Here is a 27,898-nt window from a genome sequence, read left to right as displayed (position 1 = left end):
CATGGAGCACACCATCCAGTGCTTCACCTACACCGGATTAGGCCCTCCGGCCCATGAACTGAGTAGAGGTTGGAGGTTCCAGTCCCACCCATCAGGGTTTCCCAAATAACTAAGCCCGTCACCTCCCCTGGCTCTTGCCCCCTTTTCTCCCCACCAGCAATTTTCTGGCAGTTTCCTGGCTTTTTGTAGTGTTTTCTCCCTGTGTAAGAGGTCATAATGCCTCACCTGAGAGCAAGTTACTGGCACAAAGATGTTAAAGCTGCAATATGCTGTCCCTTTCAGTGTTTTACTCCCTCCCTCACCTCTTGCTTTGCTTCAGGTCTTCCCACCCCTGAAATGCAGGCGCCGAGATTGTTTCCAGCATGAGTTTCTGCCCTTTGCTGAAAGAGCTTCAACGCCCCTGATCTGTCCCTCAAATGCCAGACATAAGCTGTTGACTCCCACTTTCCATTATTATGGATTGTTTATATTTTAGGAAGTTTCTCCATAATAGGTAGAAATTACTTTGGACAGAATTTGCTCTTTTTGTAAAGAAACAAATTCCCTGCAAACAGCAAAACGTTCCTCCCAAATGATGAATCACAGATTATGTATCTGTCAGTAAATGTATTGTTTACCTCAGCCTATCTCTGAGATGCTTCTGCACCACCTGTCACTTCAATGGAAGAGCTATTTCGGTGTTAGGGATGGTGCTTGTTTTGGAAAAAAAATGCATGAGAGCTTTGAGAAAAATGAGCAGATCTGGGCCCAACTCCCTATCCAGGTAGCTGAGAAGACATCATTAACCTGAATGATCTTGCGAGAAAGCAAAGTTTTACAAGCCAACCAGGTCCTAGACTCAATGGGCAGGAAGTGGGGAAGGGAACCCCTTCCACTAATGGGGCTGCAAGAGCTGTCTCCTCGACCTAAGAGCAAGCACTGCACCATCTTCTAGTTCTTGTTTGCTTATCCACTCAGAGGCTGGCCTTGACCTCTATGGAGGTACCTGAATTTCCCGTTGTCCTTGTTCTGGGCAGCCTCCATGACTTTGATAAAAACTGAGCCACTTGGAACAGAGAGTTTGATGGAATCGGAGAAGGAACTGTTCACACCATCAACAACGGTGTATGTGACATCTATTGGACTGTGATGAATAGGTGACTGAGTAGCGCTCAGGATGGGGTTCTCTGCTTGGAAATTAGAGATTAAAGAGGCAGTTAGTAATGGATGAGTCTCTCTCTTTGTGGTCTCTGTGAATTTCATATACATTCTGTCATATGTCCACACAATTTCCACATCAGTGTGTAAGGTTATTTTTAGTGCAGCAAAAGTTCAATTTTTATATGTAATTTTCTACAATAAATGCATGGCTACATATGATTTTCCCTAAGATGCATCCTTGCATTCAAGTTTCCTGAAGAAATTCAATTTTGTACACAATTTACAAGCTAAGAACTATGCTGCAAGGTCTGGAGAAGTGCCCAGCCCCAAGGACAGGTGTGTTCCAAGCTGTGTACCAGCCCGGGAAATGCACATCTGGTTGGTTCACTTAAAAATGCAGACCCAACAAAGTTCTCTCTCAGTCCTAGAAGCAGTCAGGAATGGTGAAATGGCTTCAAGATGGCAGCTTTTTCCCCTCCATACATCCCCTTTCTCCATATATATTATACTGAGTTACCGCAGGGAGGTGGAGGAACTAAGGTGAGGAAGGGAAGGAGTGTCGGGGTAAAGCAGAAGCCTAGCTTATGAGTGGAGGGGAGTTTAACTTCAGGGCCACAGGCCAGATCTGGTCTGCTTAGGCTTACCTAAGTAAGAGCTTTCAGCTTAAATTTACTGATCTTTTTTCCCTGCCCCTTCTGCTTTTAACTCCACAACCAGTGCAATGCACTCGCTCAAGCGCTTCTCTGAAATCAGACTTGGTACTAACATTGAAAGACGTGTGACAATCTTAAAAGCATTCTGCATTCTTAAACATGTATATTATCATTTGACTATGGCATGTTACTTTAGTGTGCAAACTTTATTGTGACCTCAGTGTGTAAACCACGTGAATCATCACAGATCAAATGCAAACATTCCACACTTTCTAACAACCCCACTGGCACAAGAATGCTGCTTTTCAGCACAACCTGCTAAGCCACCTGGAACACCAGCTGCCTTTCCAGACTGGGCCACCCAAAATAAAAAGCTTTAAGAAAGAGAACCCACCCCAGTTTCCAGGATGCCGTACACGTACAGAGGGTTGCTCTGCCCATGAGGCACATTCGGAGCAGCCATGTGGCCCTTGTGCCAGTCTAGTGAGTTTTGGAACTTCTTCCTACTGTGGCTTTATATAATCAGTCGAGAGCCAGAAAATGATGAATAAGCCAGCTATGAGGGGGCAAATCTATTCCTGGGCAAAGCTGATAAAGCAGAACTTCTTGACAAGCCTTCTGGATTCACACATGGAGTGATTGCCCCAAAGAGGCCAAATCTTGGCGTCAGATTGGAGGGTACGACTCTTTTGGGGGTTCACTCATAGTCAAGAGATGTCTTCTGTACTTCTGTTTCTTCCTCTGCCAGGAGCAAGAGATGTGCAGTAGGACCCTGTCTGTATTTATGTGGAAATAAGTAGCACTTGGCTCAGTGCCCTTGGCTGAGAATAAGAGACAGCTCTTTCCCTCCCAGGGCCACAGGAAACATGTCTTTAATTATGAGAACTCTCTCCCCTGTCCAACAGAGGCTGTAGCTATGGGAATCCGGGGGCCATCTCTGTGGTATATACCTATGCATATACCAATTTTGGCATCCCGATTTGGGTTTGGAAATGAATGATCTGCAATGGAGATTGATTTGACTCTGGATTTGACTCTCCTTGTTTCAAGCTAGAGGTGTGATTAACCTGGGATTTCCTATAATATATGCATAGTTACATATAATTTTCCTCAAGATGCATCCTTGCATTCAAATTCCCTGAAGAAATGAAATTTTGTAGACAAATTCTGAGCTAAGAACCATATGCAAGATCTGGAGAAGTGCCCGGCCCCAAGGACAGGCATGTTCCAAGCTGTGTACCAGCCTGGGAAATGCACATTTGGTTGGTTCACGTAATGCAGACCAACCAAAGTTCTCTTTCAGTCCTAGAAGCAGTGAGGAATGGTGAAATTTTTTCAAGATAGTAGCTCTGCCGAGAGCAAGCCAGTGCTCTGAGCTCACAAGAGAGGTGCAGTAGGAGCATGTGCATGTTTGTGTGGAAATAAACAGCACTTGGCGCAGTGTCCTTGGCTGAGAATAAGGGACAGCTCTTTCCCTCCCGGGGCCACAGGGAACATGTCTTTAATTATGAGAACTCTCTCCCCTGCCCAACAGAGGCTGTAGCCATGGGAATCTGGAGGCCATCTCTGCATCTACTGATTTGGGCATTCCAATTTGGGTTTGGAAATGAATGATCTGTGATGGTTTTTCTCTAGGTTTGGCTCTCCTTATTTCAAGCTAGAGGTGTGTCTAACCTGCTGTGCTTACCTTCGCCCTTGGAGCAATACATTCTCTTCACATCAAGGTAGGTCCTACCCTCCAGAGAAGGGACGATCTGAGCAGCAGCCATGGGGTTGTCAAAAGAGCCTTTCTCAACCTCACTAAGGACTGTGTCCAAAGTCTGGGAGCAGTTCCAGGATGCCGATGTTGAATAGTTTCGAGATACAGTCAAAGCCTGGAAGAAGCAGAGTGGAGAGACTGCAAATGGGGAGAATGAAGTAAGGGAGTACACAGATTGGCTATAGACCATCAATGCGGACAATATAAACAATAAAGAAAACAGGAATTTGCTTGCAGGAGAGCAAAAGGAGTGGGATGAGGGAGAACTAAATCAGGACCATAGACAGAAGAGGGATATCTCGCCTAGTGGTTTGCTACACAAGGATGTTAATCCTCTGTACCTACTTTGTCTTTCATTGAGGAACTGAGAGCTGAATGCTATGTGGGAAGTGTTTGCCTTCCGGCTTCTCTGCTATTTAACCTCTAGGTGGCAGTGTGATATAGCAGGATAGCACAATTACATCAGTGGAAAAATGTTTTCTTTCTCTCTGATGAATACTATCATGCTTTTCCTGCTCTTGAAAAACTCCCCAAAAATGCTCTTTAAAACCAGAAGCAAAACTGGAGCTTCACATCTTTGTGTAAAGAACTTGGAAACCATCATGAGTAGGGAATTATGAACTCAAAATGAATGATTCAGAGAAAAAAGTTTATTCCAGGTGTTCACATATTATGACCTCAGCTCAAAAGCATATGTATATCCCATCTAGCATATGTAGCTTCTTCTGTCTGGCAGGTCACTCTCTATCTAACTTTAAAGCTGCCCTTCTCCGCATCCAGCTCAGCACCATAACTTTGGCAGGGGTCACTATAAACAAACCAACCAACCAACCAACAAAAAAACGCTAGGGCTTGGGTAACTGCGCGAGGCCTAATCCTGATTGTACACATGGCACTTTTGTACATTACTGAAGTCTGCGTCCTCCCTCCAGCCAATTGCGAACAGCCCCCAGGGCTGCAAGCCAAGGGGTAACGGAACAGCTGTTATGTGTGCACTCTAGACAACTAGAGCAGAATGAACCGGAATGAAGTATCTGTCAACAATACAGAGGAAGCCCTAAAGCTTCTCACATGGGGGTGGGTCTGTGTAAGTGGGGTAGGTGGAGTAATGGCTCCGAATTTACTTCAAGCAACAATTGTGAAGACCCAAAATGCCTTCTGTCCTCTTCTCTCCCAGAAGGTCGGAATGGTGCTTTTATTAGTTAAGAGACCCTGTTACCCTCCCAGAGCATGAAGGCATGCTTGGTGGCACAGGCCCTTTGTATGAATGCATGGGAAACGTGCTGGTGGTTTGATGCAGCGATTAAACAAGAAGGTCCCTGCAGCCTCCCTGGCCTTCTCCAGATCCCCGACTGATCCTTGCTCCCACCTGCATGGCCAGCCCAGTGCTATAAATGTTCCCAATGATTCCATCAACTCTCTTCTCCTCCAGGATTTTCTTCAGCAGCCATTCTACAGTACTTGCTATTGTCTGGTTATCCTCTGGGGACAGTTCGGCTTTATCCACAGTCTGCACACAGACCAGAGCCAGCGTGGCCACTGCTGCTGTGTCTATGTGGGGAAGAAGACGGTAAATGTGGGTTAAATTCTTATCTTCATCCGATGTAGCACATATCCCACAAAATAAGGGGAGTGGCAGAAGTGAAGATCAATCTATTTCCAGTTGCGGAGCAATTTGGTGTGTATTAAATCCATTTCTTCCCAATTTCTGCCATTTTCTTTTTTTAACATCTGGCATCAACATAAAACAGCCATGAGTTGTATTTGGGGTAATTTTGCTACTGCACACAATAGTAGCTCAGTCAAGAAAAATGCTGCATATGGAGGGCTTTTGTACTGGCTGAATGTTTCCACCAGGATGTGTTACTCAGAACAAGAATGGCTGATATGATCCATTTCAGATGTTTTGTATTTTTAGGATATGAATAACAGTTAAATCAGGGTAACAACGCTTGGCCTATTGATGTTTGTTCTGGATACTAGCAATCTGGTCTGCAAAAGTTAAACTTGAATAAAAAAGTTTTCCCTGAATGGATTTTAATTCTGTTTGCTGAAAGTTTTAGTGCAAAGTGATGGATTCCAATAGAGACTGACATACCTGTACTTAACTTTATTTTGTGCCTTTGTTTGGGGTGACAAAAGTGCCCCATGCAACTATTCCTAAGGGGATTTTTGGAGGCCTCCCTCCACTCAGCCCAAGCATGGTTTGGTTTATGTTGGAACCTGTAAAATGGAGGAAGCTGAAATCTGAGGATTATAGACAGGCCAGTTTTTGAGAAAATCCCAGAAGGACAAGTCCATAGGACTACTTCTGTGTAAATTACACCACACAATGCAAGTTTGGGGGTGCCAGTTGTCGCATGATCCTGGATGAGTTGAAAATGCGTGGAAACATGCCATTAAACTGCATACATTTCAAAACAAAAAACCCAAGCCAGATTTTCTATGTTCATTCAAATAAACCAGATTTTCTATGTTCACTAAAATAAACACATCTACATAGTGTGTGGGTGTGTGGGTGTGCGCGCACACGCACATACATGAATGCACCCTCAGAACTGCAGCACAAAATTTAAAGAATAGTGCAGTCCGAAGGAGAAAAGTCCACACCAGTACACAAATTAAGCCAGAAAGTGTGAATCAGAGCACCAGACTTAAAGCTGTGAACCATATGGGGTTCCCTCTCTAAGAATGGGAGTCGTAAATGCACCCATCACTGGGAGATTCACTTCACAAATGCTGTCTTATTCCGCTGGTTTATCCTGCTTGATTTCATTGCACGATACTACGGTTGCTAAGCTTCCATATATTTCGCTTTTTGATATAAGTCACCTTGAATTGATTGGAGAGGTGAGATGCACATTTATATAATAAACAAGAATACTGGAGGGGCCATCCTAGCACATGCACAAACAGTGTGCTGGCCTAGAGGCAGACAGAAAGTAGAACTCCAGTGGTCCTAGGTTTCCACTCCCAGAATTCCCAGCATGCTCAATACCGAGAATTCTGGGAGACGCAGACCAGAACACCAGAAGTTCTACCTCCTGCTCACCGCTGTTCTGGCCTTTCCCTGGCCCTCATCGCATGGCAAACCACTGACTCACGTGCACATGAAGTTGAAACCCCCATTCTGGGACAAAAGAGTGATCTGTCAAGTTCTGCATTTTACCAACAGGAGCCAAACAGATGTTTGGGGCAGGATTGCAAGGAGCGCATCAGGACAATATCCCCTCCTCCTTGTAAATATTAGGTATCCAGGTATCAGAAATGTATTGAGGAAAAAAATGAAGCTGCACTGCCTATATGAGCATCTGCCAAAAGATCAATGGACAGATTGATTGATTGATTGACTGATGTATTTATCTATTGCATTTTTATTCTGCCCAACAGCTGAAGCTCTTGTACCTACCCACATTGAACTGGCCACCTAAGGAGTAGATCTTCTCATCTCGGGTGAGCAACTTTGCTACTTCGGCAGCTGAGAAGTCACCGTGAAGCTGGCAGAGGGTTAGAATACACAGACTGAGCTGGTAATAGGTGGTCAGAGGATACTTGTTCTTATCTGAAGAGAAACAAATAGAGTTTTTAAAAGTATTTCCAACCCACACTTAATCCTACAATATCAGGCTGGTGTTGCAGAGCCATAAAAAAGGCGCAGTATAGTACACCATAATAGACAGATCAGAAGCATAAACACAGCAGGGAAGTGAAGCCTAAGCCAGCAAAAGGCTTGTAAAACCTGAACACAGAAAAGGTTGCAGCACCATTTAAGCTCCAGTGGGAATCTGGGCATCCCGGAAGTGGGGTGCCACCACGAAGAAGGCGGTCCCTTTCCTTCCTTGACAACCAGCTTTCCCTGCCAAAGGAACTCCTCCAAAGATCTAACAACAGATAGAGATTTAAAGCACCCAGAAAAGCAAAATGGGGTTGAAGGGGGAGGAGGAAGAGCTCTGTCCACTGATGTGGTGGAAGCCCCAGTGCTCACCGATGTTCTCCACCTCCTTCTTATACTTCTTCTCCAACAAGTTCACCAGATCAAGATTTGCAGAGACTTTTCGGGGATCAGAGCAGGAAGCCCGGAAGGCCAGAGCGTACAAGGCCACCAGGCCAGAAGAGAAATCTCGCCCTGGAAAGAGTGGACAAATATCAGCATGAGCGGGGCACAGGTCGGTTTCTCCAGCTCCTGCCCACAGGGTGCCATTTCCATCCTTCTGTGCTCTCACGCTTTCAGCTGCCTCACACATGTATTCTACTTCTCTCCCTGGGAGCATTCACATATTCAGCTCTGCCAGCCACTCCGGTCTTGTCCAGACAGGCAGCTATGCAGACACACGCAAGGGCCAGGTTCGCACAACATGATGAGCCAGCGTGGCCAGCGGGCTGTGTTTGTTTCAGGGTGGCTGGACTGAACCCAGCCAGCGGGCCTTGTGTGTGGCTCACAAGCCGGGTTGCTTGGACAGAGTCCACAAAGCACCATGTCTCTCCATCTTGTGTGATCCCAGTCAAGAAGTGGACCGTGTCCTCATTGAAGGCAAGGGTTATCGGGTGCACTGATCCCCCCGCCCCGCCCCGAATCGAGTACCACTCTTGGTGATTGAGAGGGAGACAGAAAGAGACGGGAGGTTGCTTCAAGTTCCTCTTTGCAGAAGATTGGGAGCAAGGGGACTGCCTGAAGCAGGCTAGATTCACTGCGGGATCATGGGCTGCCCACGCTCAATGAGCACAATCACAGGTAAAGCAAAACTTTCCCCAGAGATAATCCTGTGTCAGTCTATGATGCATTAGAAACTGCACGTACCAGGAAAAGCAGGGGTAGGTACTGGTGTGTTTGCTCTGAAAGACCAATTTTTCAGGCGTGCCATGTGCACTCACCGTTTTTCACTCTGTCTATGGCATCCTGGCGAAGCTTGCGTAGCAACGTTTGCTCAGCACTCTGGTTGTGGTTCCGACTAAGCCGCAGAGCCAACAGGACACTGGGGTTCGGAAGCGCTCCGGGAGCGGTGGCTGCCTGGATCATCTCGTGCAGCAGACGGTCCACCTGGGAGCGCTGATCCCTGCTCACAGCTGAGGGGAAACAAGCACTAATGGCACCGGGCACACCCTCAAATCCCTTGCCTTGAATTTCCACCCCACAATTCTCAGCCCCGTCTGCAAAGAGAAGGTGCCCCGCTGCCATGCTCGAAGAGGTTCGGGCCTCTTTGGGCTCCTCTGTCTGAGGCGGTGTTAATCCACTGGATCAGCTTTCAGGTTTGTTGCAGAATTTGTACTGTTGAGCACTACCCTAAGTGTGTCTGCTTCTCTGCTCCATGACTTCTAGAAGGCACTGCAGTGTGGTGGAATAGCGCACTTACATCAGAGGGGAAAGTGCTTCATTTTCACAAGTGATACTCATTTTTCTTGCTGGGATATGTGTGTGTGTGTGTCCATGCATGCGTATCTTGCCAAAAGTGCTCTGAAAACACAGAAGAGGGTCATACCTTCAACTAAAGGGCCCAGAAACAACCATGAGTAAAGAATTATTATGATGACTGTATTGAATGTATAGCCCCTTTCTTTCTCTTGCAAGGAGCCTAAGGTGGCTTACAAGATTCCCCTTCTCTCCAATTTATTCTGGCAAGAACAACCCTGTGAGGTAGACTATGCTGAGAGTCCATGACTGGCCCAAAGTCACCCAGTGAGCTTCATAGCTGAGTAAGGACTAGCATCCCAGTCTCCCAGTTCCCAGCCCAACACTCTAACCACTACACCAAGCTGGCAAATACAGTATAGATGCCTCACATGAATTAGATCTTCATTGTATTATTTGCCAACATGTGGAAGGAAAGTGGCAGGCTGAAACCCTGATGTAGCAGTCTTAGTCCATGACCCCCAGTGACCAGATCGCCCCCAAAATTATGTTAGGTATTCTAATATTTGGATTCAGTATTCCTAAGCATTTGCTGTGATTTTTAAATCAAATCCATTGACTTCTCCGTACACTCTGGGTTCATCCAAATGAGGCTTATATGGCACCAAGGCCCTGCTTCATTCAGGCACTTCTGCAACAGGTGTAAATGACACTGTCTTCCACTCATAAACATCCTGTGTTTTCTTGCCATTTCTGTGTGTGTGTGTGTGTGTGTGTGTGTGTGTGTGTGTGTGGTTTTCCCAGTTGCAATGTATGGCTATGAAAGATGGACCATAAGGAAGGCTGAGCGCCGAAGAATTGAGGCCTTTGAATTGTGGTGCTGCAGGAGACTCCTGTGAGTCCCTTGGACCACAAGGCGATCAAACCGGTTAGTCCTAGAGGAGATCAACCCTGACTGCTCTTTAGAAGGTCAAATCCTGAAGATGAAACTCAAATACTTTGGCCACCTAATGAGAAGGAAGGAATCCCTGGAGAAGAGCCTAATACTGGGAACAATAAATGGCAAAAGAAGAAGGGGATGGCAGAGGATGAGGTGGCTAATGGAGTCACTGAAGCAGTTGGTGTGAGCTTAGGTGGACTCCAGGGGATGGTGGAGGACAGGAAGGCCTGGAGCAATGTTGTCCATGGGGTCGCAATGGGTCGGACATGACTTCGCGACTAACAACAAAAAGGAAAAGGAAAATCCATTTGGGGAAAAAAGAATATTTGTATAATTCCTTCCAATTAGAGCAGGGGTCTCAAACTCAACTTACCTGGGGGCCGCTGGAAGTAGAGGCTGGGTGAGACTGGGCCACATCAAGTATTCCACCACCGCGGTGGGGGTGGGCCCCTCCCCTGTGCCCCGCCTGTCCCAGCAATTGGCCCACGGGCCGCGAGTTTGCGACCCCTGAATTAGAAGGAAATTTTGTGAGACATAAGAACCCAGTTTTCTCCAAATCAGCCCAAGCAGTATTCCCCATCAGAACTAAAAACTTGGTGCGCACAATGGAAAAAATAGAACAGTCAATAAATTAGAAGGAAAATCCTCAGCTTCCTCATTGCTGCATGAGATTAATGTAGAATTAGAAGACATGTTATTAAAACATGCTTCTAGAACAGCTCTTTTTGACTGTTGCCTCTAGCTCCAGTTAGAATATGTAGGCAAGCAGAGCTGGTGATGAGCTTAAGCTAGTTCTCATGTTCAAATTCAGCCTGCAACCTTGGAGACCAGGGAGCCATCTTTTTATGTGCATTAGCAGAATGCAGATCTGCATTCACACAATACATTTCTATCCCACCCAATAGCCAAAGCTCCCTGGGCAGCTTACACAGAGAAAAACTTTAACAATGCATTATGCATAGTATAAAAACCATTTATATACAAGCTTTTAAACAAACAGTGCACACAGACACACATCTATCTAAACATTTTTAAGGGATCAGCAATTTTAAAAATCTAGGATCTGCTTAAAACCTCATTACATTGTACCAAATCTCTGAGAAAGGTCATGACAATGGAGACATTAGGGCCCAGGGAAGTGAAGTTGATACAATAATACTGAATAATCCAGAAGGAATGTTCTATTGCCCAAGCAGGAAGCACAGGTGTCTTTGCTGACCTGCAGAACAGGTCATCAGTATTTTTTAATTTCCTACTTCCTTGCAAAATAGTAGCCGCCAGGATTGTCAGCTGGCCTGAAAAACCTAACCTGGTTTGCCCTGTACCGAAAGAGCAGTTTGTAGTGCTATCAGCACACAGAGAACCCATGGCATAAGCACCCATAGCTGCTAAGGTCTCCAGGTTGTCAACCTGCAAGCGCAGGAGCAGGGAACAGCAAGCATAAATGATGGCAGCTCTGGAAGCAGAACCAGGAAGAGAGCTTGCTTTTCTTCTTTCTGACCAAGACGTTGCCATACAGGGCACTGTCAGTCCGCCTCATCTATTCTGAGATGGGGGCTTACTCATAAAGCAAGCTATGGATTGGACTCTGGTGAGGAGATGTCTGACCCTAACCAGCTGCTGCTGCTTCAGTTTTAAAGGATTTTACTCATCTCTTTAATAGCAGCTTTCCTGGAAACCTCAGAACCACAGCTGGCTCTGCCAGGGCATCTTCTGAAAACACAAATGCCACTGAGCTTGCCCTTGAGAAACTGCATGCAGTCAGGACCTCATCAGTATCAAGAACAACATGTCAATGATCACCGAAGGATGCAGGAATGAAGTTGTGCAAGATCGCAACATAGGAAGCAGGGGCATCAGCTGGCTGTGGGCAAAACAGAAAAGCCAGGCAAGGGTGGGGCGGGAGGGGGGGAGCTAGGCAAGCCTTGCTCCAGATGTGGGGCTTCTTCCCTCGGGCCCAGGAGGATCAGGGAGCTGCTGAGAGAGCCCCCACTGCTGCCACCAACACCTCTGGCCTCTTGTCAGGCACTCCAGTGATCGCGTGGGGGCTGCCATTGCAATCCACTGCCTCAGGAAGATCTTTGCATCCAGGAGTCATGCTGGGGCTCCCTGGCATCCTCGTGCTGGCTGGGAGTGAGAGGGCTTGCATCCCACACTTGCGGAGGACGGCACCAGGTGTGCCGGGGGGATGCCAGGCTTCTGCTACTCACCACAGGGAAGGCAGCACTGAACCTGCAAGAGAAGCAGGAACCCGAATCCCACCAGAGACCTCATCATGGCTCCACTGCAGAACTTGCCCCAGGATGTTACTTCGATGCAACACTTGGCTGGGCTGCTCTTGAGATATGAGCAGCAGGACCAAGTATGCAGAAGTGGCAGAGAGGCTGGGACTCCACCCTTGACATGTGGCTTCCTGGTAGCAAAGAAAGAGCAATTGAGCAATACCAAGTAGCGCATGTATGCATCCTTCTCTGCCCTGGAGGAGAGGACCAATCGATGCAACAGGGATCGTGAGGTCTGCCATCAGAAGATGGGTTCTCAGAACTACTGAAAGATTTCTGCCAGCCACACACTGGAGCGCGTCTGTGTGGTTCTTCAGTCAAGACAGGCTTCCTCAACTCCCATCATCTCCCATCCAGTTATGCCAAAAGATGCCAGCTTGGGGAATCAGCCCTCTGCAATCCCTGTTACTGATGAAGGGCCATCTCCTACTGAAAGCACCAAGATCCTAAGGTCTCTAACTGGGAACCTGAATCCCACCAGAAACCTCATCGTGGCTCCACTGCAGCACTTGCCCCGGGATGTTACTCAGACGCAACGCTTGGCTGTGCTGCTCTTGGGATGTGAGCAGCACAGCCAAGCATGCAGAAGAGAGAGCGAGCGAGCCTGGGACTCCACCCTTGTCATGTAGCAAACTCCTACTACATGCACTCAAATCCTGAGTGCTTTTATGGGGTTTAAGTGCCACCAAGAGCCCCAAAGTGGAGCACAGGAGATGCATGCTGTGTCTGCTCTTTCCATTTGACTTCAGGGCAGCCACATTGCTCTTAAGTGCCATCGTCCCCACCCTGTGAACAAAAGCCTCCAAAATATCCTATCCACGACAGCCCTGCTCAGCTCTTGTAAATTCAAGGCTGTGGCTTCCCTGATGGAGTCAATCCCTCTTATTTGGTCTCCTTTTTCTTCACTTTTCCTTGACTTTTCCTAGCAGTATAGCCAGTGCTTTTTTTGTAAGAAAAAAGTGCCGGAACTCATGAAATTATTTACCTTTCGCACGTAGTCAATCACTGTACACACACCCACACACGTCAGTTGTGTAACGAAACATAACGGTCATCGCCCTCAGTAAGCACTCAGCACATGACCACACAACCAGTCACAAGCCACACAGTGCCACAAGCCAAGCAGCGCCATCACAACCAGCGTGGACAAAGTACGCATGCATCGGACTTGACACACAAGCAGCCTGCATGCACCGTTTTAATGATTTTGCCGCCAACCTGCTACGCTCGACAAGGCGATTCAAATCCACGTGGACCAAACATCAAATTTTCAAAAGTTACTTTTAAAACTTGGAAAATCTGTCGAAAAAAGGTGCCAGAACTCTGTTCCGGTCCGTTCTATGACAAAAAAAGCACTGAGTATAGACATGAGGAGCTGGAAATCTGGTCAAGGAAGAAGGGCACTTTAACCTTTTCCTAATGCCAGAGGCTTCCTCAAAACTAGCCCACCCAGCAAGGGTGCTTCCAGATGTAGCTTTTCTCATGGCATCATCCTGGCTCAACCACAGACTGTTACCAGATGCAGCATGGGGGGGCGGGGGGGAATTCCACATGATGATGTTTATTCTCTGTTTCTACTTTCTGTTTCATTGCAGAATTAAGACTGGAGTGCTACATGAATTATGTTGCTTTCCTGCCTTTCCATCATTTCCTCTACGCAACCTCTTGATGACACAATGCTCTATGAGAATAATTTAACTACACTAGAGAGTCCAGTGCTTTCTTTCAGTCTCACAAATGATACTGCATTTTTCCCATTCCAAAACCCATAATAAAATTTCTCCTTTTTTTAAAGTAACAAAATAGAGCTGTAGAATCACCATCAGAAGCAGTCATAAACAACTGTGAGTCAGAAATGATAAGCACTGAATAACAGTTTTCTCTGAAAAGGCTCTCTCCTAGAAACCTTCCCTGCTGCTACTTCCATCTTTTTTTTTTTTTTTACAACTGCACAAAATTTAAGGAAGAAAAGATGAATAGCTGCAGAATGCTTTCTAACCAATAGAACTAGGAGCCCTTTGTTTGGAAACTTTTTCATGTACGGCACAGTGGAAGCTGCGTCTCATATCCCCTTGTCCAGCATAGGACTGCCCAGTTGAAGGACATTTAATGCAATTCTACAACTGGTTTGGAAAGACGGAATGCAGTGTTTGTCTTCCTCCCTCGGCTATGCTATTCAGCACCCAATTCAAGCTCAGTTCTACTCAGAAGTAAGCCCTGAGCTCCACTGGGAACTGTTACAAGTTACATTTTGAACTGTTATATTTTGCTGTGGCTGCAATGTGCAGCCATTGCACATAGCAAGGGTACAACTTTAAACGAGCCTTCCAAGCCAGACCAGCTGTCCCCAGGAGCACCTGTGTCTGCCAGAGAGCCTTTGAGTGCTGCGGTGAATCCTAGCTTGGCTGGCACCCCTCTTTTATAGCCAGTTTCTCAACGTGGGAGTACAGCCAATCAAGGCTGAAATGCTACCCATACTTTCCTGGGAGTAAGTTCCACTGAACAGCATGGGACCAGCTTCTGGGTAAAATTATGCAGGCACAGCCCATCACTTGGTCCAACACAGGAGAATGTGCTCATCCCTAGAGACCACGATGTTGTGTATACCTAGCTGGAAATAGGTCCTAATGACATCAGTGTAATTTAGGCTTGGGTTCATTTGGGTCTTTAATTGCTCTGATGTTTTTAATTCTTTGTAAACCATCTTGAGATTGTCCTGAAATATATATGCGGGTATAGAAAACCATTAAATAAATAATAAATAAAATAGGCTTTAGTAAATGTTAGCATTAATATACTGGACTTTGAAGAAGAGAATCATCATTACTTCTACCTATTTATTTATTTATTTGTCAGCTACTCTTCATCCATAAGTGAATCCCAGACTGGTGTGTATAACATTGTAAAAACACATTGTAATAATACACTTTCAAAATAAAAGACAAAAGCTATTCAGCCAGCAAGGAAACAAACTTATCTTGTTTGTTTGTTTAAAACTTTTGTATACCATCCAACTACCACAGTGTCAGGACGGTCTTAAATCAAATGAGATTTTTTTTGTAACCCCTGGGCAAAAAAGAAGCACTGATTTCAGGCCTAATGAAACAAAGGTCAGCATCAATTGCACATCACTAGGCAGAGAGCTTGGGAAGCAGGGCAACAGCTCAGAGAAGATTCTGTCTTGTGCAGGGGTTTAGGAATAAAAGGCAAGGGAGAGGGTTCATTATTTTAGTTTCATTGTATTTCATTATAAAGTGAACTGAAGCTCTTGAAGATGAAACCATGCCAGTGTTGGGAAATTTCAGATAAATCCTGGTAGAAAAATGTTGCTTATTTGTGGTATAAAATCAAATCTACACCTCTTTCTCACAAAGCAGCAGAATTCCTATCCAGGTTGCTATTTAGCATTGCTGTTGCCTTGAGAAGATGGCATTATCAGCTAGACTGAGAAGCTGCAGAAGGCTAATACTATCAGGGAGGAAATACCTGCATTCTCATCAGCAGCAGAAAAACTGAAAGAATGGTGTCCATTTGTTTCTGAACGGACCCACCCAAGCATCTAGTCCCAAGAGGCAAGCCCCCTGCTGAGTGTGGTGTCAAACCAGATTTCCTGAACAGTTCCTCCATCAGACACTTTTGCAGGTTTAAACAGACAGACCCACTGACCTGAACTGTCAGGAATTTGCTAGACTGACCTATCAATACAGCAATCAGTAATGTTTTCCACACCAGTATTTCCGATCCATATAGAACATTATGTCATGCCTAAAGACATCAAGATGCTATTGTACCAACATTATCTGGAAACTTTACACTCTACATTGGTGTACGTGACTAGCAGGTTGTAAAAGTGTCTGTGCATGGGCTGTGATTTTCTAGTTGGTGGTGGAGCCCACCATCCAGTAGCATGCTGTGAGTAACTGCGGGGGTCCTGGGTGATCTTCCAATAAAAATGCTGCGGTTCAAGGCAAAAGGGTCTTTCCTAACTGAACCTGGTTATATTTGTTGCAGCTGCCATGGAGGCTTTCCTAACACCAGTAAGGAAATACAACCCAAATGTGATATTTGATTCATATAAAATAGTACATCTTGTGCACTCAGGAACAAAAAGAAATTGACATGAAACATTTAAAAAGGAAGGGAATGTCAGAAGAGACCCCTTTCTCTTACTGATGAAACATTTGCCTTTTCAACCACTGTTCAAGATTAGGGGTGTGGTCTTATAAACACTTACCTGGAAGTAAATCTGTTGAAACCTTTGGGGCTTACTACTGAGTAATCATATATAGGTGCTGTTACTTGAGAGTCAGCATCAAGGTACACAGCCTTACTTTTCAAGAAACATGCCTTGCATTGCATTGTAATAGTGGAGCAGCTAAATATGCATGCATAAATTCCCCACCATTTGATGTCAGAGCCCAAGGATGGGAAATTGCAACATATCACATACAGAAATGACTAGCTGAAGGTACTGTGGTCTACTTTCAGATACAGTTTATGCAGGATGGGAGAGAGTTAATAGAGGGAAAATGGCTGCCTTGTTTGGAACAAAGGGAAGCCTATGAATGATGTGGTTTCATTGGAGGACACAGAGGCACCTGAGCACTGTGTGGGCTATAAATGGAGCCAAGAAGGGTGTTGAGTGCTTGGTTCCCACTTGACTGAATCCTTGAGCAATATCTGTGAGTGATGGAGAAGCACCTAAAGATATGGGCTTTACTCCTTTTAGCTACTGGTGCTTATGCTCAAAATACCTCAGGTAAATGAATGCGAAGTGAAGGCAGTGGGGATGTGCCAGTGTGACGTTGTTCACTGGTAGTGGGGGTTTGGTTTGGTTTTTGTATGCTAGTCCCATAAAGGGGTTGGCTAATGTATGTTGAATCTTAATATTTTTGCTACATATTTCCCATTCTTGAAAGAAAGCCTTCTCTGTTACAAAACCAATCAAACCACAACAGTGTTACAAAACCTGTCTGAAGTAGTGATCTAATGACATTTTTAAATATGAAACTGCTTTTGCCTTGTACTGACTAATGAAATGAGAAGTGGGGCTCCTTTCTGTAACAGAGAACCAGTTGAGTGTGGTGGTTAAGAGTACTGGACTGGGATGCAGAAGGCATGGGTTCAAGTCTCCCCTTTGGCTATAAAGTACTGGATGAGTTTGGGCCAATCACTGTTGCTCAGCCTGGCCTACCTTACATGGCTGTTGTGAGGATACAATGGAGAGAGAACCTTGTAAACTGCCCTGGGTTCTTTGCAAGAAGAGGAAAGACAGGATGAAAATGCAGTTTAATGATGACAACACATAAAAACTTGTAGGGAATTGCATTCACCCTTCAGGCAGAATGTTAAGACTAACAAAAACATTGGTTCCCATCTTCCTCAACAAATGTGATCAACTGAGCATGAATGGGAGTTGTAGTCCCATTCAGCATACCTGGAGGGCAACAGGTTGAGGAAAGCAGGATTCAACTGGATTTTGAGCTCCAGAGAGACTGAGGCAGTGCTGCAGTAATGATGATTCCTTTCTAGGTCTTCAGAAATGTAACTACAACAGTTATTTGCCTCTGACTTCAGTATGATGTGGAATCCATGGATTCCTTGGGAAATGAAGCTAAAGAAACTTAACACTTTAAATTGACAAGGATGGTGAGTAGGTTTAGGTACATTAAGTAGGCAGAAGATAAGTTGGGCAGTAGTACTACCTGCTGACTGGAGAACATGTAAGTCTCCAGCATTCAATCCTATCTTCAGGTATGATTTAGTTATTGTTTACGTGAGGGAAAAAAATCTTGTGTGTGACTAAACTGAGCATTTTTCAGAACATAAATAAGTTGCAGATGGCTGTAACAAAGTACTGGCCACAAAGAGCTATTCTGTGGCATGAGGGCAGGGCTGGGCAGCTTGTAGCCTTCCAGATACTTTGGTCTACTATTCCCGCCAGCCTTAATCCATGGCGGTTTGATAAGTACTGTTTGTATCCACTGCACTTCTGTTCCACACTTCAGACAAACAAGAGTTCCCAGGGTGGCTTTCAAGGAAAAAAAGCCAAGATAATTCAGCCCACAAAAGAAAAGGGAACTGGGAGAGAGAGAAGGGAAAGCTTTGTGCAAAGTTTGGCAGGGCATAAGCTCAATCGAAAATGCATTGGAAGGGCTGCTGATGGGTGGGCAAAGCAACCAGAGGGCTACAAACGGCCTGTCCCTGCTTTAGGGAGGCAGTCCCAATGAAGATACTGCCTTGTCCTAGCATCTGAATTTCCCATTTTCATGATGGTCATAACACAAGTCCTACAAAGCTGCCGTCCTGCTACACTTATCAGAGAGTAAACGTTATTAACTTCAGTGGAACTCACTTTTGAGTAGACATGCAGAGGGTTATATCTGTTAAATATGGACCATTGTCTTCTGTATATTTGGCTTTTTAATATTGTGTGGCTATCTTTTTTTTGTTTTACAAAGAAAAGGTATAACAGCTCCCTACTACAAAGGGCTTATAGTTCAAAACATACATGGAAACAGAGGAAGGGGCAAAGGCAGGCATGGATAAATGGAGTAGGCCATGTAATGACTTCAACTACATGTGCTTTGACCCACTTAACAATAAGGTATAGTAACTTGGGGGCATGCAACTCCAGAAACTATAGCCTACGGCTCCCATCTGCCCCAGGCAACATAGTGCAGAGGGATAATGGAAGTTGCAGGCCCAAAATCTAGAGGGCCAGAAGTTGCTTATCCCTGGAGCTTCTGCCACAGGCAAACAAACTTGTTTCAAGGAAACACCGTGGGGCAAGAGGCAACTGAGGGGTGTAGTGGAGCATAAGAAAAAAATGATGCAGCTGTTGAAATGCTCCCATATGCACCATACTAAGAAATAACAGGCATCCTCTGAGAGAATACTCTCTCCTCTTGGGATACTGAGAGGTATCTACATGATCATTGCTGTTATTCCTTGTCTGCTGGTGGAACTCAGACCAGGCACTGCAATTGTGCCTATGAATACTGATTGATGGGGAACAGCAGGGAAAAGGGCTGCCGCATCATGTCCTCCTTGTGGGCTTCCCATAGGCATCTGGTTGGAGGATGGATCCTGGATTAGAGGGGCTATTGGCCTAATCCAGTAGGGCTGCTCTTCATTGGCGCTTCTTCACAGCAGCCTCTTGGCTCTACGTGTGAGATTTCACTGCACACCCTCAAACAAAGGCACAGGGTGGTGGCAACGCTCACATCTCACTACTGCCCAATCCATTCTTGTATCCTCTGCAGTGTCTGTGTCATGTGGCAGCTCGCACCTCGTGATCTCCGTGCCGGTGGATCTCTTTGGGTCCGGTGTGGTAGTTGGTGCCAGTGAACTGACTCTAGGAGCTGGCTGTGCTGTGACAACAGAACGCTCAGATCAGCTCCTGCTGGAATACCCTCTTTTCTCCTGTGGGGCCACCAGAAAAGTAAGGAAATAGCATGATCCAGACCCTTTGTGCTGTGTTTGGGGGATCCAGGGTCACTCTGTGTGAAAGACTGATTGAAGAAGCAGGTACCCATTTCTGGACAATGACAGGCTCTCCCTGCATGTAGGTTGTAGTTCCTGTGCTTAATGTAACCAGAGACACAGATCTTAGTGGCTCATCTAGGAAACTCAACCAGGTATCCTATCCAAAGAATCTACCTGCTTTTTTGCATGTAGCAGGTTAAGGGTGCTGAACCATCTTCAGCCTGAAGGCCAGATTCCCTTTCAGAAAAGCTTTCCTAGGCTGGATTTCAGGGGTGTGTGGGTCTTGGGAGAAAAAGGGTGGTGCCAGCATATTTTACCTGAAATCTCATACTACCAGAAACTAAGCTTTAGCCTGTTAAAATGGGGGAAATGCACAGAAGCAGAGAATCGATGGTTAGAAGAAGAGGGCATGGCCATCTGGTGAATCCCAGGTGGCCCAATTTGGTCCCCAGAAAGGCCAGGCTTGGCCCCTGGGCTTAAGGCTCTTCACCCCTACATTAGGAGGTTTCTTATGGAATGGGAAACTCACAGTGCACTTTCCAGATCTTAACTTTTCCTACACCATGTGATGAATTCCTATTGTTGAGGCACCTGTAAACAAATCTTCCCCAGAGATGTGCCACTGAGATGCAATGCAATCATTCCCCTCCTCCCCAAGAATGAGGTGTCCATGCGGGCTCAAGAACAGAGCTTGCATCTGGCTCTGAAAGATGCTAGAAACCAGAGATGGCTTGGTGTGCTCTGGTGGAACCTTCTTGGAATGTTCTTTTGGGGCTATTCTGAGGGAAGTTCTTAAGCAAGTTTAACTTCGGCTTCACTGCAAAATCCTAAACTACTTGGGTGAAACCAACATTACCAAGTATGGGGTAATGTTGAACTGAGAGGCTATGAAATGTCAAGTACTATGTTGCTGAACTATAATCTCCTCCAAATGTCAGCACTGTGGTTTGAGGTTTCTTGCTTGGATTGGAGGCCTGTGTTGATTGTTGCTGAACACAGTGCTGTAATCACCATCTCCAAACCTGTGAATCTTGTCACTACGAAGACACAATAAGTTTCCAAGGCTTTTCTCAAAGTTCTCCTCTTATTCTATTGGGAAACTAGGAGCCAAATTCAAAAGGTGGATCTCCTGAAGACAGGATACGGAAGTATAGAATTAAACTGTAACCCTCTTGGGTCCAACTTATTCTCCCACTTGAATGCATTTCAACATGTCCATCCCAAGTATACTTCTAGCAGTATAAAAGCTGGGGATTTAGAGAGCACCTGCTGGAGGAAATAGGGTGGTTACTTATACATGGCCAAAAAAGAGGAATTGCACCATGAAAAAGAGAGAACCAATTTGCAAAGAATTGCAAAGTATTGCAATACATGCAGATTTATTTATAAATTAAAATTTGGGTATAAGAACAGTAATTTAGATAAAAATGTGGGAGTCTGACCAGGTGACCTGTGAGGTGGTCCTGTCCAAGAAGCTGTGCAAGTACTACCTGTAGAAGGACAGCTTCTACCTCCCAATGGTTCTCTGACTTTAGTACACACATGGACTGAACAGCTCATCAAATAGAGAATGCCTCACCAAAGAGAGGGTGGTTTTATTCCTACCCTCCACACTACAGCCTTGTCCTCTATGAAGAGGGGTTCCTGCCCACTCTGAAAGGATACCTCAACTGGCTGACCTTTGGAGACTCCTGACTTGTCTCTGCTCTGCGTAGCTTGATTAGAGCCATCAGTTGATTGGAAGGCTGGAAGCTCATACGTGTAAGGCATAGTATGTAGCATGAAAAAAAAAAAATCCATAAAAAGTAACCTCAGTTGAACTTTTATCTGACTTCTAGCTTCTTCCAGATAGCATTCATTATAGAAATGTTCTCCACTACAATCCTGTGGCTCCAAATGGGGTGATCCGGGCCAGGGGCTTCTCTCATCTCATCGACTGCTTCTATCCTAGGTAAGTCCTGGTTCTCTAAGGGGTATTGTACTAGTGAAAGATGCCTCACTGCGGAACAAATTCCACATCTATGAAATGTCATGATAAGCAATTTATTTAGAAGTTGATTCCACTTTTCCATCATACACAATGTGCATTATTAAAATACTAGCCAGTTCTGAGCACATAAGTCATCGTGAAAAGGGGATGAAGGAATTGATCTAAGAACATGTATTAATCTAAGGGATTGATCTAAGAATTAAAATACAGAAAGTATTTTCTGTATTTTATACAGAATACAGTATATAAATACTATATAAATACTATATTTATACAGTATAGTATAAATATTTATAGTATATAAATATACTGTATATATTTATATATACTATAAATATTTATAGTATATAAATAATATATTTATACAGAATATAGTAAGGACTTCACCACAGGAGAATCAAATGGCAGATACTCCAGGTGACACTGCTAGTTTTCACCAGAATTCATCACTGGGGCAATGCCATTAGGTATAGCTCTGACTTGTGGGAGAAACAGAGGATGTGAATCGATGGAGTCTGGTGTCTCCTAGGTCCTGGAACATCTCATCTCTTGCACTCCAGCCCACTTGGGTCCCTTTCAGTTCCACGGTGGTGGACAGACAACGCCTGAACTTTGCCCTTGAAGTTTATGACAGTGAGTGTATTCATCAGCCGAAACTTGTCGTCTGTATATTTACAGAAAGCTGTAATGTTAAGGAAACCTGGGGTTTGTTTGTCTTGATTAAAGCCTTGAATGGACAAGATTGTCACTGGAGAATAGAAGGGGTATTGAAAGACGGCTTTGTTTACTTGAGGTGTGTGGGTGTTCCACTCACATCACTAGCAAATGAGTTTTGCCAGCTTTCAAAGTTTATTTGATCAAAGGTCACAGGGGCAAATCAAACTGCAACACAGGACACTGCCTTATGTGAAGCCAGGCTCTTGGTCCGTCCAGCCCAGTATTGCTGGCACTGAGTGGCAGCAGCGGCTCGCCAGGGTTTCAGCAGGAGCTTTCGCAGCCCTGCCTGGAGATGCCAGGAAGTGAAGCTGCGTTCTTCTGCATAGCCCAGGGCCTCTGCTGCAGGGCTATGGCCTCTTCCTTGCGTATGCCATCAGAAGTGATGCCACTCTCCAACAATTGACTGTTTCTAGTCTTGGTTTATAGGGTAAGTGGCCTATCAAAATGGCTGTGAAGATGTAAAAATGGTTCTCCTATGTGAAAGGTCAGTATTTAACACAGAGTACTCAGGCTTCCCCGCAATTCATCAGGAGCTAAAACTTCAGCAGCACAGGCAAATGTGGTCTGTGGCTACACTGCTGATCTAGCAAATCCATTGCTTGCATCCTGCCCATAGTAAGGAACTGGATCAGATCCGGAGGTGGACATCACAGGGCACCTGAGAGGGCCCCCAGTCCCTGAAGCATGTGCTTCTGCTCGTCGCTGTTGCTGCCTGTGCCCCTTCCCCCCGGAAGCCAGCAAGTGAGCACAATCAGAAGCAGGAATTTCTGCTCAGCTTGTCTGGGCTAGTCCTGCATTGTACCCAAACTGGGAGCCCATACAAATGAGTGGCAGGGACAGTAGTAGGAGGAAATGAGCTGGCTTTCAAGAATATCTTGCCCCAGAGCCGCTCAAAACCTGGAGCTGCCACGGGCAGGAAAGGTACCTGCATTCTGCAATGACACAGGCACCCACGACCGCGGCATCTGTAGGGGGTGCTATAATAAGAACTGTTTCCCAGGTACTTGGTCACTGCCAGTGTCTGAGCCCACCTACTATCTCGGGGACCTAATCAACATCCAGGCATCAGTCAGGAAGGGCAACCACGTGCCTCTGAAGATCTACGTGGATGAGTGTGTCGCCCGACCAAGTGCTGAGTCAACTGTGAAATACGAGGTCATCACAAACCACGGGTGAGGTGCTGCCTGACAAATGTTGGTAGATGTGGGGGAAGTGAACCTTGGAAATCAGGGCAGAAGACGTAGGAGCTTGGGAAGCAGTTCCTCATTTCTGTGCACACTGGCATGCGTGTAAGGAACTTAAAATTGAGACTTTGAGTGTGAGCTCCCCTAAGCTTGGGGGGGGGGTCAACTCCTTGGGAACATCACCCCCCTCATTGCAATTGCCACCACTGACTTTGCCACCACAACAAAAAAGGAGCCTGCTGCTTGCTTAGGAGCAGAATCTCACTTCTGGGAGGCAAGCACGATTCTGCTTCTAAATAAGGTGCATGTACCTCATGCATGTTTTGTTAAAAAAAAACACGGGTCTTTTTGTTGCTACCATCATGGCCTGTTTCTGAAGTAAGATGTTTTGATGTGGAAATGAACCAGCTCTGTGGCTGTATGTCTAGGTCAGGAGTGAGCAATCTGTGGCCCTTCTGATGTCGCTAGACTTCAGTTCCCATCAACCCCAGCCAACATTCCCAAGGTGGCATGGTGGAGCTGCAGTCCAGCAACATCTAGTGGGCCTCATGTTGCCCATCCACAGTTTAGGTTTCGAGTGAAGTAGTAAATACGGTATTGATGGGGCCGGTTGGGTGTTCGTGTCTGCGTCCGTCCATCTTGCAGGTGCCTCGTCGATGGGCAGTACGGCCACTCCCGCTTCCTTGCCCCGCCAGGAGATGGAACCCTCCGCTTCCAGCTGGACACATTCACCTTCACTGGGGCCTCCAGCAACCAGGTTGGGATGTGGGGAGAGGGATGCAGAGAACCGAATGCCTAAAGGTGGGGCTAAGGCTCCCCCACTGTGATCACAGCGATTACTGTCCCAGGGTGGGGAGCTTTTGGGAAATCTAACGGCACTGACTTTGGGGGAGGTGCACTGGACGCCTACAGATGCTTTGGACTGTAGCTGCCATAATTCCTGCCCGCATCATGGGAGCTGCTGTCCAGTACATGTGGAGGGCACCAGCTTGCCCATCCAACCTACATAGACGTGACACCTGACGACCTACATGGGGATGAGGGAATGATCACGGCAGCCTCCTTTTAGCCTTTCTGAGCCCATGGAGATGATCGCATCATCTTTCCCCTCTATCTCACCAGGGGTGTTAATGACAAGCCACCCATAATATGGCTTCCATATAGCTGAAGTGCCTGATCCTGCCTAATTTTGGAAGCTAAGCAGGGTCAGGCCTGATTAGAGTCTGGATGGGTGACTTCAGTGTATGATTCTATGATTATTGTTGTGAACTGCCCAGAAAGCTTCAGCTATGGAAAGTATGGAAATAATGATGATGATAATAGCAGCAGCTGCTTCAGTGTAGAAGCCTTTCATTCTCGTATCAGTCCTTGTACTTGACTTCTAGGTTAGTGGACCTACCCTTGTCTATTGAACTGGCGCTACAAGGGCCTTCCTGGGCCCTATCCAGGATTCTGAGCCGCAGCCCAGCACTGGGCTCCGCAGCACTTTTTGACCAGGGGCACATCTGCTATTTGAGCTACTATCCCGGGCTGCAGTGGGAGCCGTAGCAAAGGGCAAGATACTTACCTGAAAAGAGTGTGCAGAGGGGGAGGTGGCATCTGAGTCCCCACATGGCAAACTCCCCTGAGCCAAGTTTACAGCACCGACAAACTTAGAGTAACCGTATTAATTGTTTTCAAAAGTAGGAGTGGGCGAGCATCTTAGCAGACCGCAAGAGAGGAGCCGGGGGTAGCGTCGATGGGCATTGTGGCCTACCTTGGACCTAACCAGAAGCATAATTTCCGTCTTCAGATCTACCTGATCTGCCATTTGAAGGCAGTATCTGTCGGCTCCGTGGACCGTCTCAACAAGGCCTGCTCCTACGATCTGGCGATGGCAACCTGGAGCTCCCACGAAGGGGCAGACTGCTCGTGCTGCGCATCTCCAGGTGGCTGTGGCACCCGGAGGAGGAGGAGGAGGGGGCAGCCCCAACAGCGGAAAGGTGAGCTCACCCCCCTGACACCCCCATGTCATGTGATCTTTGGGTTAAGAGGCTGCTGGCAGAATTCTCCTCAGACTCCAAACAGAGGCAGTCACTTAACTGTAATGTGCATGGCTTTGCTAGCTTGCATCACCATAATCATGGGTCTGCATTCTCAAACCACAGCGTGTATTTACAGGAGACTTGAAATAGTTCATCTTGCTTTATTGCAGGGAGAGGCTATATCAGAGTAGGGGATGGCTGTCCCTCCACCCCCAGCTCTTCATGGACTTCCACTTCCATCAGTCCTAGGCAAAGGCAAGGGATAACTGGAATTGCAGGGTAGCTACAGCTGGAAGGCTGAATGTTTCGCTTCATTTCATTTATTTCATTTCTATATCACCCAACAGTCAAAGCTCATATTATGAGTGCTAGCACTACAACATTTCAGATTAGTTACACAAAAGGCAAAGTCAAATACAACATAGGGCTAACCATTAAATCAACCTTTCCTATGCACCAAGGCATTAATAAACAGCACAAACGGCAACCAGCTACCCTGAGAGTGCAAAGCACCACCGGATTTCCTCTAGCCAGCAACAGCTGCACTCTCCCCTGCTCCACTTCCTCATCTTGGTGCGATTTGCAAAGCTTCCTTAAAAGGAAGGGTGGTGTTGGCTATTCTCTTCCAAACTCTTTCTCTTCTGCAGTCTTTGCTTCTGCTCTTTCAAATATACTGATCCTGACCCAGAGCGAGGGTAGTTCCCTGCCCCTGGAGAAGACTGAACTAAACTGGCTGGATGATGCATTAGAGCACAGGGCATGCAGATCAGAAATTAGGAGTGTCTGACGTGAGGCTGGCCCTGTCATTAGGCAGACAGGCGCCTGCCTCAGGTGGCAAATGGCAGGGACAGTAGGCAGCAGTAAGGGCACAACTCTGGGTACCGTGAAGCTTTCCCTGCACACCCATGCTAGCCAGCTGCCCTTGAGTGCAGTAGGGGCACTATCCTATCCCCAGGAGTAAACCAAGATATGGCTACCAATCTGGTACGTCAAAAGAGGAGAGGGGTAGCAGCTTGTTCTCTCTTCAGCAGACACTTTTGGTCAGCCCCTCTCCAATCTGTGCTGTTTCCTTACAGGGCTGTTTGGAGAAGCAAACCTGAAGTTTGGTCCTATCAGGGTGAATGCAGAGCGGATGAACTCCTCCAGCACCTTGGACCCACTCTCTGTGTTGAGCACTTCCACCACACCCAAGACACCTCATGCTGCCAGACTGCCTCCTAACCAAGTGGTCAATATCATCATGAGAGGGGGAGTGAAAGAAGGTTCCTCAGGTGAGAGCTCCAAATTGTCATGTGCTTGGAAAGGCGCAAAGGTCCTTGTTTTGTTTATGACTGAGCCTGTACTCAACCCCTCCCCTGCCTCGGAGGGTTGCAGGAGGAAGCCTTCCGTGGGCTTCATGGCTCTGCCCTTAGTTGGGAAAATGGTACACAAGTGTGGGAAGATAGATCTGTGCACCAGACTGATTCAAAGATACAGTTAGTTTGCATGGGGAAATTCTGCCCCAGGGAAATCCAGATTCCGTGTCACGCATAAACTCTCTAGATTAATTGTAGAAGCTGACATCTGCTTCCTAGTCTCAAGGCAGTGGTGGTGAGAGAAAAGTGGTTTGTAAAACAGAAGCAATGGAAAACCTGTCCCTGAAAATTATGAACAAAGATGTTCAAGCCTGTCCTTTCGAGGAGATCTTTTTCAAAAGATCACCTTTGAAGAGCTTTGTGAAATTAGCAGTAGTAGTGATACAATAGGGGAGTCTAGTAGGTACAGCTTTTCTGACCATTGTACAATGATTTGCACCTACCAGAGATCCTTCTTCCTGACTGGAATTGGAGTTCAACTCCAACATTCTTGGAGGGCACCAAGTTGGGGAAGGCAGACTTGCCTTTTATAAGACTGCCAACAAACAAATTTGGGACTTGAGATTCCTGAAAGGCAACATAGATGCTGCTGCTTTTTCTAAAATTGTTTTTCTTGTAAGATTGATAGAGGTGGCCGGATGCAGCATAAGCAGCATCTTGTGGCCCTCTTAAAAGACTAACATGCATTTTAGCATAAACTTTCATGGGTTCATTAGCTGTGTGGAGTGTTATCCCAAGTACAGTCATAAGGGCTTAAATATAAAGTGGTCTGACTTACAGCAAAATCTAGATTTAATAAGTTGCTGGCTTACTTTCAAAGGAGTAGGGAGTCAGTCTAAGTTGCCAGAGTCTATATTAAAGAATTCTAACTCAAACTATTTGTCTAAATAAATAAATTTTAAAAGAGCTGCCTGTTAGCGACATGGTCTCTGGGTGGCTACTACAATATAAAATCAACAAATAACATTAATGAAACAATACAATTAAAATATTGTAATAGAATAAATTCACAATAAAAG

At 45.9% G+C, this 27,898-nt stretch overlaps 2 protein-coding genes across 4 annotated transcripts in view; one reads left to right on the top strand and one right to left on the bottom strand.

The window, feature by feature from the left end:
- Positions 1-945: 945 nt before the first annotated feature.
- LOC123019713 (transcobalamin-1-like) lies at positions 946-12,167 on the bottom strand. 2 transcript variants are annotated; one of them, XM_044422724.1, is made up of 7 exons: positions 12,050-12,167; positions 8,425-8,616; positions 7,538-7,678; positions 6,962-7,114; positions 4,922-5,103; positions 3,481-3,667; positions 946-1,169 (listed from the first exon to the last, which is right to left on the bottom strand). In XM_044422724.1, exons 1-7 carry the CDS (start codon positions 12,114-12,116, stop codon positions 946-948), a joined length of 1,146 nt encoding a protein of 381 aa, XP_044278659.1. In that variant the 5' UTR covers positions 12,117-12,167. The 2 variants fall into 2 exon arrangements, with proteins under 2 accessions (XP_044278659.1, XP_044278661.1); XM_044422726.1 differs by having other exon boundaries at positions 946-1,166.
- A 4,643-nt stretch (positions 12,168-16,810) lies between these two features.
- The window catches only part of LOC123019718 (zona pellucida sperm-binding protein 3-like), a 15,260-nt gene continuing 4,172 nt past the window's right edge, over positions 16,811-27,898 (top strand). The window contains exons 1-8 of one of the 2 annotated variants that reach the window (XM_044422744.1): positions 16,811-16,880; positions 19,387-19,565; positions 21,448-21,560; positions 22,129-22,232; positions 23,317-23,488; positions 24,146-24,257; positions 25,293-25,482; positions 26,601-26,795. In XM_044422744.1, the coding sequence (XP_044278679.1) occupies positions 16,811-16,880; positions 19,387-19,565; positions 21,448-21,560; positions 22,129-22,232; positions 23,317-23,488; positions 24,146-24,257; positions 25,293-25,482; positions 26,601-26,795 (1,135 nt within the window). Of the gene's footprint in view, positions 16,881-19,386; positions 19,566-21,447; positions 21,561-22,128; positions 22,233-23,316; positions 23,489-24,145; positions 24,258-25,292; positions 25,483-26,178; positions 26,509-26,600; positions 26,796-27,898 lie in introns of those variants that run through there. The other variant, XR_006413947.1, reaches the window with a different exon arrangement.

This window comes from Varanus komodoensis, unplaced genomic scaffold, assembly GCF_004798865.1.
Source record: "Varanus komodoensis strain SLA01 unplaced genomic scaffold, ASM479886v1 scaffold134, whole genome shotgun sequence".
In the NCBI taxonomy this organism is placed as follows: domain Eukaryota; kingdom Metazoa; phylum Chordata; class Lepidosauria; order Squamata; family Varanidae; genus Varanus; species Varanus komodoensis.
This window is presented reverse-complemented; position numbering and strand designations above follow the sequence as displayed.